This window comes from Suricata suricatta, chromosome 8 (genome assembly GCF_006229205.1).
Source record: "Suricata suricatta isolate VVHF042 chromosome 8, meerkat_22Aug2017_6uvM2_HiC, whole genome shotgun sequence".
Lineage (NCBI taxonomy): Eukaryota > Metazoa > Chordata > Mammalia > Carnivora > Herpestidae > Suricata > Suricata suricatta.
This window is the reverse complement of record NC_043707.1, coordinates 3,394,718-3,406,996: the sequence shown is the minus strand read 5'-3', so window position 1 is coordinate 3,406,996 and position 12,279 is coordinate 3,394,718. Positions and strand designations below refer to the sequence as shown.

Sequence of the window (12,279 nt, the reverse complement as noted above, 5' to 3'; positions counted from 1 at the left end):
TGGTCAATCCCCAAATGTGGCTGGAGAGGACCTGGCCCTTCCCACACCTGGGATACGGAAGTTGAGGTGCCTCGCCCGGCCCAGGGTGCTCCTGCCCTGCCTGTGCGTCACTACGGGAAGGAAGCATGTGTGGATCAGGGCTCACAGAGCTCTGGGGAGTCTGGGTCAGCACTGCACGGAGCAGATGACTCCTAGCACCACGACACCAGCTGGGGGAGGTGTCCCCCCGTGGGTGGGTGCCACGTGTGCCTGGTTTTCTGAAATTTGGTGCCTGAAACACATTAGCTAGCTGCCAACATCTTTCATTTTCTTAACTGGTAAAATATACATGCAATTTACCATTTTAGTCACTGTTAAGTAAATAGTTCAGTGGCATTAATTACATTCATAGTATTGTGCTGCCCTCACCACCATCCCTCTCCAGGATTCTTTTGTCTTCCCAAACTGACACTCAGTCCCCATTAAAAACTAGCTTCCCATTTCCCCTAAACCCCCCTCCCCCCGCCGCCTGCATGAGAACCACTCTACTTTGTCTCTATGAGCTTGAGGACTCCCAAGTACCTTATGTAAGTCGCTGCCAACACCTTAAAATGAGACTTCATAGCATTGTTGATAACAGCCAAATGCTGGAAATAGCCCGATGTCTATCAGTGAATGACTGGAAAACAAAAGTGGTCTATCCACAGAATGGAATTCACTCAGCCATAAAAAGCAGTAAGTCCCCATCCGTGCCGCAACACGGAAGCTGGAGACACTGTATTACGTGAACCCAGAACGAAACAAGCCATCACATTCTGTATGACCCCATTCACGTGAAATGTGCGGCGCAGGTGAATCCCAGAGACGGGAAGTTGATTGGTGGCTGCCGGGGTCTGAGGGACCCAGGGAAATGGGAAGGGACTGCTAATGGAATTGGTGGGGTTTCTCTTCAGGATGACGAAAATATTCTAAAATGGATTGTGGTGGGGCAGCTAAGTCAGCTAAGCATCTGACTCTTGGTTTTGGCTCAGGTCATGATCTCATGGTTTGGGAGTTTGAGCCCCAAGTCAGTCTCCACACTCAGCGTGGGATTCTCTCCCCCCACCTCTGCCCCTACCCTGCTTGCTCTCTTTCCCCGAACAAACACAAGGTCCAATTAAATGTCTCCCCCCCAAAAAAAAAAAAAAAAACCACTGAAAAAAATAGTACCTGGGACACCTAGGTGGCTCAGTTGGTTAAGAATCCAACTCCGGTTCAGGTCATGATCTCCCAGGAGCCCCACGCCCGACTCTGTGCTGACAGCTCAGAGCCTGGGGCCCGCTTCAGATTCTGTATCTCCCTCTCTCTCTCCACCTCTCCCTCACTCCCTCTCCATCTCTGTCTCTCAAAAATAACATTAAAAAAAAATAAACATTAAAAAACTTAATTGAGGTAATAAAATTTCCACAGAAGAATCTGGATGTCCAGCTTCTCTCACCAAGCACCAGACGATCGGGCAGCACGGGGTCTGAATCCCCACACAGCCCCCTTGGGTGGAGCTGAAGAACAGCCACCCCCTTGGGACAGGGTGGCCAGTGTCCACCACGCGCCACCACCTCTGCAGAATGGGAAGCACGTCAGGGCCCGCTAGCTTTATGTAAAGTTGCCAACCGGCTCATGTGTCACCCTTCAAGAGGATCATGCCAAATAAACACAACTTTTGGTTAGGAAATCCGGGGCACCTGGCTGGCTCAGTCAGTAGAGCGAGTGACTCCTGATCTCAGGGTGTGAGTCTGAGCCCCGTGTTGGGTATACAGATTATTTAACAATCTTCCCAGAAATACTTACAAGATACAACGAGCAGGCTTCCCAGTGCTAAGACACGCCTTCTGCAGGAGCTCTGAGTGTTCACCTGATTCGGGGACAGGCCCCAGGGCAGCAGCGTGAGAGCGGGGCAGCCCTTGGACACAGGGTAGCCAAGAAGCTGGGGGACTGGAGAGGATTCTCGTCTTCGAAGGGGGTTTCATGACAGGGAAGGTGGTTCAAGTTCCACCGAAGTTCAAGTTCAAGGAAGGTTCAAGTCCACCCAAAGGCTTCAGGAGGAGGATGGCTGAGGTCAGAAAGAGATCAGAGCAGAGACCTGCCAAGGTCCTGTGCCCAGGTCTTCGTCACTCACAGGTGACCACGCCTTCCCCAATCCATCCTCCCTACCCACCTACCTTCCCACTCCTCTCAATCCCCAAAGGCTCAGGGGCCGAGTTACTTTTTTTTATATTTCTGAGGGTCTCGCCTCATGTTCCAGCCTCAACTCAGAGACTGTAAGGTCTTCTGGAGACAAACACCTCGGGAGCCTCCTGTGGGAAGAAGCCAAATTGAAGCCTAGAGTGGGACTTGATTGGGCAGGTGTTACTCTGCCCCCTTCCGGCCAGCAGGGGAAGGACATCCTGGGGCAGCAGGAATGTTGCCTTCGCCTGCAAGAAAACCCCTTTCCTCTTTCAAAGTCTTCCTCCAGACTTGTGCTTTCAAAAGACAGGACATGAATGGAGGAGGGCACTTGTGGGGAAGAGCACTGGGTGTTATATGGGAACCAATTGGACAATAAACTATTAAAAAAAAAAGACATGAATAGGACTTGGCTGGACTTCTCCAGGAAGAAAACTAACAATGTCACGAGACACTGCCCAGGTCCCCAGCGCTGTACCTGGGATCTAGGACCATGACTGGCCCATTTCTGGCGAACGGAGCAGCGTCTGACACTGGCATGAAGTCACCGTGGAGCCTCTTTGTGCCCACGAGGTCTTCCCCAACCTCTTCATCCAGGCCATTGTCTGCACATCCCGGAACCCTGGGATGGGCCTGAGCTACGTGCCCAGGGCCATGCCAGCTGTGCAGCCACCAGGGCTTCTGTGGGACAGCCGCTGCTGCGAGCCCAGACCAGTTAAATTACAACGAGCAAAAACTTTAATGCAAAAAATAAAAAATAAAAAATAAAAAATCAACATTCCTCTGAAAATAATGGAGGAGGGGGAAAAAATCCAGTGAGGAAGACAGGGACATGCAGGGGCCTACGCAGGCCAACACCGCATGCACATCTCGTGGGCCCCCAAAGAAAACGTGACAGGCCGAGAATTCAGTTAAATCAGCACAATCTCATGGCAAGCCCCACGCACTCGTCAGCCCCGTGCGGCCATCAGTGCGCGTGGGCTCTCGGGCCGGCACGGCTCCGCGGACGGGGGCAGCCCCAGGAAGGCCAGCGGGGATGGGGGATGGCCCACGCACAGACGAACGTCAGCAACCCCACTGCTGAGCCCCCGTGAAAAGTGGTTTGAACTCTTTCAAAGAAGAAATGACCACAATTTATGCTTTAAATATCTTTTTGCAGTAATCTTATTTACATGGATACAGAAGCATTTTACATTCTTAGATCACAGTAACAGATGCTTTATTTTAGTAAATTATGAAGGAAAACAAAGAGGAAACCATTCGTAAGTCTCCATCAGCCTGTCTTGCCAGGGGGAGGATCGGGAAGAATGTGGAGCCCGCACGCGCTACAAGCCAAGACGGGACAGCGTGTTTCACTCTGGCTGGACGTGAAACCTTTAACCTCTCAGACTGTGCTTTCCTTTTCTGAACATTTATTTCTACAGACGACAGTTCTCAGCATTGAGCACTTTACACACAGTTCTGAAAACAGATGCCAGCAGTCTGAGTGGTGAGAAGCCTCTGGCGGGCAAAGGGGCAGGGCCCCGGGGTGGCAGGCTGTTGGTCGGCCCTGGGCTGGAGCTGCAGCCAGCTGGGGCTGAGCAGAAGGGCAGGAACCCCCTTCACGCCTGGCCCAGGACAACAGAACTCAACAGGCAAAAACGAGAGGCCACCCCACACAGGGTGGAAGAAAGGACCGTCCATCCTGATGAAGATCTCAGCCCACATGGTCAGGAATGGCATCTCCAGGGAGCCCCTTGGTACGTGCCTCCCCCAGGCTCCCCAGGTGCCTACGTTCCAGCTGCCTGGGATCTTTGGGATGCGAAACAAACTCCAACTAAGAGCACAGGGCATCCTGGCTGAGCGGGGGGAGGACACTGTGAGGCGTGCAAGCCCCAGGTTCCTCAAAAAGACAACCTGGCAGGAAAGACTCATTCCAGAACCTCGCGGAGGTTTGCTGAGAGGGAAATTAATCACTTCATGACTCTGTGCAGCTTAAGGCTTCATTTTTAAGCTGTAAGCATGGCCTTTAATTCTTTAACTAATATCTCCACCACTTTTGATTCCAAATCAGGGTTTTAGCTCTGCAAGAAACATCCAGTTGTTTTACTTTGCCTGAGCTGGAAGAGGCCAAGTTACCTACCCATGGAAGGGAAACTTCTAGCATCCCTTATGGGCGCCACGCCCTACTGCCCAGGGGCTGTCCCCTGTGACCAGTCCATGGAGAGGTTTGTTGTCACGTGATTTTGCCGTTACCAAGGTGGTCCAGGGCCTCTGCCGGCAGGGGCGCGGTGTTGCTGTTCCGGATCCTTCCGGGGCCCTGGCACAAGGAGGGGCTGCTGTTCCTGGCCTAGTTCCCAGTGGACCGTTTTCCTGAGCCAAGACACAAGGGTTACGTTTCACTAGCGCTGCAGGAGGAAGATGCCCCGCGGGTGAGCTTCTGTCATCCCTGGGAAGGAGCTGCACCAGAACTCCCAGCCACCAGGGACCAGAACAAGAGAAGAGCCGAGTCCCGAGACACCACAGTGAGCGAGCGTGACCGGCATTCCCCGAGATTTATGTGGCTCTGTGCCTCCCAGACAGGGTAGATGACCCGACAGGAGGTTGGGGGGGAGGGTCTGAGTTCTAGGCCTGGCTCTGCTGTGACTCGCCCTCTGTGACCGTGGGTAGCCTGGTTCCCACCACTGTGGGATACCCCCTGGAGGCTGGTGGAAGGAGGGCTGTGAGGCGGCCCCCCTGGTGCAACCTCTCCAGGAAGTGGACACAGCAGAAGGCCAGCCGCCTCGGTCTCGTTCCACCCAGCACTGCCACCTGACGCCGCCACCCTGCCTGGATGTGGGCCTCTCCTCAGGCCGGGAGGCCTGGCTCTGAGTGGAGCCAAACACACACACCTAGACTGGCACCTCTTCCAGGACTGGGAGTGGGGAGATGGGGGTATGCTCTTGGTTAAGGTGAGGGAAACAGGGATTAGTTCACAGAGGGAAACAAAGGGGGAAGAAACCTCAGGGTTTTCCTACCTCGGCTGGGATATCAGGAGGTAAACATTTTCTTAAGTTTGGAAAGGAATCCCTCCTTGTCCTCCCCAGCCTCAGGCCTAGCCTTGCCTCCTGCGGAGCTATCCATGGTCCTGCCACCTGGGCACAAACAGCAGAAAGAACTAGGGTCAAGGGCGCCACCTCCAGGAGTCCCATCCCTGGCCCGGCCTACCCACACCTGGCTCCCGGGGACGTGCCATTCAAGAAGCCACCAAGTGCCACCCCGAGAGGGGAGGGGGCAGCTCCCAGGTTGGCCAGGGTGGCCCTGCCTGTTAGATGACTGGAGCAAAAGGGCCACTCAGTGCTTTAGTGTACCCCAACTGCTCCCCGAGTCACTGATCCACAACAGGGAAACAAGACAGGACAATGACCAGCTAACTCCATCTAAAGAACCGTAACAACTGCCATATGCCTTCCAGGTCAGACCATGCAGAGCCCACAGGAGCTCAGTCAATCCTTTACACACAAATTTCACAGATTAAAAACCAAAACAACAACAGCTAAACCAAAATGCACAGAGAGATGAGATAGACTGCCCAAGGTCTCAGAGCCAGTAGATGGTGGCCAAGTATTCAGGGCCAGGGCCCAAGCTCTTAGCAACCACACCGCTGACTCTCAACAGGCAAAGAACACATGCCAAGCCCAGCTGACCGGGTCTGACACAGTCTGTCTGTGCGCACCCAGCGTCTCTGCGATGCCCAGGGAGAGCACTCCTCTCTGCCTCGTGGAATCCCACAACACGTGCACTTCGCTGTAACAAGAGCCGTGGTGCACCCTAAGTCACTGGGCAAACTCCCCATCAAGGGCACACTGACCCTAAATGCTCCAGGAAAAGGGAAGCTGCTTGGCCATTTCTTCAGGGCCCAAAGCTGAGACTAGAGAGGTCAACCCTGCTGCATAAATTTGTCCTTTTCAAGATCCGCTTCAGCCATGAGTTAGTGTTCTCAGCATTGGAGGTCACAGGGTGCGTTTCTATTAGGCCAGGCCGTGCGTGCCAAGTGCGTAGCACAGTAAAAAGAGGGTTGCGGTTCCCAAGATCTCAGTCTAAGGTGCCATCATCAGTGAGGGGCATCTGGGTGGTTCAGTGAAGCATCCAACTTCAGCTCAGGTCATGATCTCGCGGTTTGTGGGTTCAAGTCCCACACTGGGCTCTGTGCTGACAGCTCAGAGCCTGGAGCCTACTTGGGATTGTGTGTCTCCCTCTCTCTACTCCTCTCCTGCTTGCACTCTGTCTCGCTCAAAAACAAATAAACATTTTTTAAAAATTAAAAAAAAAAGATGCCTTCATCAGTGAGAGGCCCAAAGCTGTGGGCACCAGGCCTCGAGCAGGGTGGGTGGGGTCACCCTGGGTATAGCCCCCGGGGCAGTCCCGTGGACCTGGCATGCTCTCAGAGCTCAGAAATGTCTTCAGACAGAGCAGTGGCCACAAACAAGGACGTGCCAACCAAGGCCTGAGCTATCACCAGAGTCGAGGTGGCTGGGTGATCCCCGACTCCCAGGGCTCCCCAATGGAGGACCCGGGCTCTGCACAGCCAGCACAGCAGTCCCCCTTGAGAGGTGCCCGCCGCCACAGGGTGCAAGGCCATTGTGCCTTCCCTTAGTCCTCCACATCCCCCGTTCTGACGTGATGGCTTAAGTAACAAAGAGCCTCCTCACACAAAGTACCCGTAAACCAAAAGTTTCCCATCACTTCTGGACCTCCTGGGACACAGGAGAGGCAAGTACTGACTGAATTTCATCGCGTCCTTGCTCTGGGGATGGCAGACCTGTGTGTGTGTGTGTGTGTGTGTGTGTGTGTGCGCGCGCGCGTATGCACGCGTGTGTGTGTACGCGTCATGTGAGTTACAGCTGGCGGAGCTTTTAACACGCACCAAGTACCGTGTCAGACGCTTTACCTACATGATCTCATTTAACCCTGTAAGAACCCTATGAAATACGGGCTGCTATTGATTCCAACTTACAGACGGTAAGGCTGAGGGCTGGAGAGCTGAAGCAATTTGCCGAAGCCCTTACAGCTCCTAACAGCAGAGCGGGGCCTTGCCTTGTCTGACATCTGAACCCAAGCTGTCAACTACCAGTCACAACAGGGCACAGAAACACTCAGACTAATATCACCCTCCCCCAACTCTGCTGGAAGGTGGGAAACAGTGATGCCCCACAGCCACAGGTATTTGAGCCAAAGGCCCCGGAATAATTACCCAGTTAACAGGTTAATGATTCACAACAACAAAATAAAACAACAAAACACAAACACACCGAGACCACGTCCTACCACCAGGAGCTCGGTCTTATCTCTATTTTGAATTTGAATAAAAGGACTCCTTCAGGAGTCAGGTTTACTGGCAGGGACATCAAAGGCTATAAGCACTAAATTTAAAATTCTGAACCAAATGTCAGAAATAAACTACGCACATAGATGGTGAAGTCTATAAACACACGGCTTTTCAGGCTGGGGGCAGGAAGAGGGACGGGTCCTTACAGATGTCCTGGCCACTCAGGTGCCTTCTGTTCTCAGGACAGGATACGAACAAGGGTGCTTTGCTTCCCAAGTTCTTTAAATACAGCTGGTATGTGACTTGTGCCTTTAGAATAAAGCTGAGTGGGCACTACACGACCATTTCTAGTCTCCACCTCCACAAGGTGGCCCCAGCCCGAGGGGCTGCTCACCCGACCCAGGGGGCCTTCCTTCCTGAGAAGAGCTCGGACTCCCATCCCTCAGAGTGTCTCTCAGCCAACGGTGAGGGCGACGAATTCAAATAAACTCAACCGACATTTCCTGTGAACCAGCCGGGTGCCGGGGGCTTGGAAGGAGAATCACACCAGCTTCCCAGGCAGGGATTCCAAGTGAGAGCCGCCTGATGGCTGTTCCCGCGGCGACCCCAGGGGAGGAGTGGCACTCAGCCCCAGAACATGGGCCACCTTTTTGGGCCAAAACGTTTTTCCATCGGTACAAATTCCACTGTTATGAGAAGGGTCCAGCACGTACCTGGGGTCAATGCTTGCTGCCTTCTCCTATCTATAAGCTGGATGAGGGCAGGGCTCTCTCTACGCGTCACTTCTTAGCAGGTAACCAATGCTACAGCGAAGTATGTTTGAAGAGACAGAGGCCGAGAGGACTCCGGGATCTGACTCCTGAGGACCGGGCTGCCCCGCAGCGGGAGGGGCAGGCCTATACCCCAGCCTGACTCCCTGAGCCAGCAAAGCGCCTCTCATTCTGCCAAAATTTTGTCTTTTCCTTCCTCTTCCTCCTGCCACCACCCCATGTAAAGGTCACCACTGCCAACTGTGTCACGGAGGGGAAACGGCAGGACGGATTCCCAAGGAGCTCAGAACGGGTTTCTATACTTCTAGGTAAATGTATGTGTGTGCTGTCACCAAGAGTTAATGAGGACCCAGAAACACAAACCATGAGCCACACCGTCATTAACTCAGAGTCGCAGTAACGGTTTCCTGACTCCCTGCATCGTTTTGCTCAGCCCTAAGAGTCCCTAAGCACATGGTGTCTTTCTGGACTTTCTGATTCACAGACTGGAGAAGCAGCAAGGATCAGCTGTTAAGGTTTTCACCAGCTGTATTAGGGACCAGAAATAAGCAAGAAGGGATATTAAATCCCCCAAACACTTTGGGTCAGTTTCCTATTAATTATATCTATTCCAAACGCCCTTCAGGTGCCCTTTCCCCTAATGAAGGCACAGACGCCAGGAATCAGTTTGTACCTGATGGCTCTTGTCAGGTTCTGAGGGCTCCCTGACCCACAAGTATTTGGAGGCTATTAAAAAAGTGATCTGAGTGACATTTTATCCCACAAAGTAATGATACCTGAACATAACTGCTTCTAACACAACATCAGTTTAAGTTTTGTTAAATGGGTGAAATAAGAGATTCAGACTCTGCTTAAATAAATATGACTCACTGTTAGTGAAGTGTCAGGAAATGGGAATTATAAACACTGTGTACGTTCACACACAGATGGCAAAAGTAACTGTCTTCACAGTATAATGAAATTTAACCACGTCCGGGCGGCATTCTTTGAAGACAATTCTAAGATTCTTAAATGCTATTTAAAAAATTATGTCCGAGATGCCTGGGTGGTCAGTGGGTTATGCGTCTGACTTTGGCTCAGGTCATGATCTGGCAGTTTCTGAGTTCGAGCCCCGTGCCGGGCTCTGTGCTGATGCATCAGATCCTGGAGCCTGCTTCGGATTCTAGGTCTCTTCCTCTCTCTGCCCCTCCCCTGTGCTTGCTCGCTCTCTTTCAAAAATAAATACGTTAAAAAAAATTATGTCTGGGAGCCAAATTTCCCACTAGAACACAACTCTGAAATGACAATGAAAGTGAGTAGGGAAAAAATAATTTGCCAAACCTACTGCTCTTTACAAACAACTTTTCCGAAATGCACTCAATGCATGCATCAAAATTAAACTATACTCAACAAAACTGCAAAGCCTCTGGCGCACAGGAGGTTCCCAACAAATCCAGGCTGAACGAGGGCAGAGCCAACTAGCTCCAAGGACAGGAAGCCACGGAAGTCAAGGGCTCAAAGGACACTCCTAAGCTGAATGTATGATCAACCCTCAATTCAAACCACCAGAAAAGAGTTTTAAAAAACACCGACGTTCTAGTACAGTGCACAAGGCCCACGTCATCACCCAGGGCTCACAGGGCAGGCCTCAAGCGCCCCTGTAAGTGGGAGAGAAGGAAGATGTCCCATGCCAGGTGACTCGGAACGTCTGCAATTCAGGAAGAGGCTAGAGTAGCGCAACTACGTGGAACAGCTTTCCCACTTGTCAGTGCGCGCGGGCTATAACGAGAATGTGAGAAAAACCTAGGGACCAAACCATTCCATGTTTGGTCAGGCTCCAGAAAGGCTTTGTGGTGGCTGCTTTGTCACAGACAACTTGGCCCCTGGACGCCAAAGGAGCCCAGCAAAGTCCATGCAAAGGCAGTTGCCGCTGGGACCTCCAGCCCTGGGCTCCAAAACCAGGCCCTCCCTCTCGATGGGAACCCACCCCGAGCTGCCATCGCCTGTTCCAAGTGACCACACGCTCTCTGCTGCTGTCCAGGCTCTGAGGACACGGGAGGGACATCCAGGACCCACCCAAGCAGAATGATATTAACGAAGAGGAAACCTGTGTTGCTGAGGCCAGTTCACTACGCAGCCCGCCCTGACCTTGGCCGGAGTCCCCACCAGCAAAGGACCAGCATCTCCTCTGCAGGGCCCCTGCTTCCCACTGGAAGAGGTGCTTCGGCCATCATTTTGCTATCAAATAGCTAATATTTAAAAATACTCTACAGATAGGGCCTGACATCTGAGCTCGGGGTAAATGCAGCATTTACAAGGGGATGTGCCCAAGGTCACAGGCCGAGTGGCAGAACCACGGATAGAACTCAGAACAGCTCTTGCTGACACACGCTGCCCCGACAGGAGGCGAGCCGGCGCTCTCTGGCCTCCGCACCCACGGGGCGGGTTAGAGCGGCCAGCGCGAGGCTGCTCCCAGCTCCCAGCGCCCCTCTGTCATGCTCCCCGCAAGGGCAGACCCCGACGTGCTCCTGAACCGTGCAACCTCCAAGGACTGAGAGGCCTGCCCCGTGTCGCCGCCTTACCCGTGCTTGTACTGGTGACGCCGTTCACCGTCCCCTCCACGTCAGTTTCATCCTCGGCGTAGCTCAGCATCAGGCTCTGCTGCCGGCTCGTCAGTCTCCTGTGCACCAAACACAGTGAGTGTTTCGTCTGGACAGCCCTTTAAATGATGGGCTGGGCTCAGTTTCGACATGAGCATGTGGAAAACATGGGGACCCAACAAGGCAGGGGCACCCACCCTGAACCTAAGAGCCACACCCTCAAAGCTTCAATAAAGAAAGCCTGAATCACACTGATCACGGCGAGCGCTGCATAACGCACCAAACCGTTGAATCATTATGCCGTACACCTGAAACTAATACAACACTGTATGTCAATGACACTTTGATAATACAATTTTAAAAATTTTTAAGTGGATTTATTTTGAGAGGGTGCATATGTGCATGCATGTACAGAAGGACAGAGAGAGAGAGAGAGGGAGAGAGAGAGAGAGAGAGAATCCCATACTGTTAGCACAGAGCCCGACAAGGGGCTCAGTCTCATGAACCATGAGATCATGATCTGAGCCAAAATCAAGAGTTGGATGGTTAACCACTGAGCCACCCAGGCGCTGTGATTAAAAAAATAAAAAAACAAAGAAAGAAAACTTCCTAAAATACCTTAAGTTGTTTTTAAACACCTACCACGTTACTATATGGTCTACTTTAAAAAGCAAAGGGGTAGGGGCACTTATAAGTGTTATAGTAGAAAGTTAACTCATTAAAAGCAGCGCCATGGAATCCCTGGGTGGCTCTGTAGGTTAAGCGTCCAACTTCAGTTCAAGTCACTGATCTCACAGTTCATGGGTTCGAGCCCCATGTTGGGCTCTGTGCTGTCGGTGCAAGCCCATTTCAGATCCTCTGTCCCCCTTTTTCTGCCCCTCCACTCCTCATTCTCTCTCTCAAAATAAAATTTTTTTAATTAAAAAAGGAGTGCCAGGGGCGCCCGGGTGGCTCAGTCAGTTAAATGTCTGACTTCAGCTCAGGTCATGATCTCACAGTTTGTGGGTTTGAGCCCCACATCGGGCTGTGTGCTGACAGCTCAGAGGCTGGATGGAGCCTGCTTCCGATTCTGTGTCTCCTGGTCTCTCTGTCCCTCCCCCACTTGTGCTCTACCTCTCTATGTGTCTCAAATATAAATAAACCTAAAATAAAAATTTTTTTACAAAGGAGTGCCAGAAAGCTTCCCCCTCCCCAGTGGAATCAGCCATGCCTGTCCGGGACGCCAGAGAACTCCACTCAAACCTTTCTCCCAAAGGACACAGACATCATGCCCCACGATCCAGTGACAGATTGGTCTCTCCCACCGGACCCCCAGTGCCCTGAGAGCAGTAATGATAAAACCAACAACAGCAGCTATGGCCAGCATTCCTTATGTATTAGTCAATTTTCCAGCAACCAATAAGGTCTACTTTTTTAATGATGCCCACTGTGCAGATGGAGAACTCGGGCAGGACACACCTGC

General features: G+C 52.2%; 1 protein-coding gene across 2 annotated transcripts in view; it reads right to left on the bottom strand.

Annotated features, from left to right (window-relative positions):
- Positions 1-3,314: 3,314 nt before the first annotated feature.
- The window catches only part of DNAJA3 (DnaJ heat shock protein family (Hsp40) member A3), a 28,092-nt gene continuing 19,127 nt past the window's right edge, over positions 3,315-12,279 (bottom strand). The window contains exons 10-12 of one of the 2 annotated variants that reach the window (XM_029947900.1): positions 10,800-10,897; positions 5,178-5,294; positions 3,315-4,533 (exon numbers count right to left, since the gene is read on the bottom strand). In XM_029947900.1, coding sequence (XP_029803760.1) covers positions 5,191-5,294; positions 10,800-10,897 — 202 coding nt within the window. In that variant the 3' untranslated portion in view covers positions 3,315-4,533; positions 5,178-5,190. The remainder of the gene's footprint in view (positions 4,534-5,177; positions 5,295-10,799; positions 10,898-12,279) is intronic. The other variant, XM_029947901.1, reaches the window with a different exon arrangement.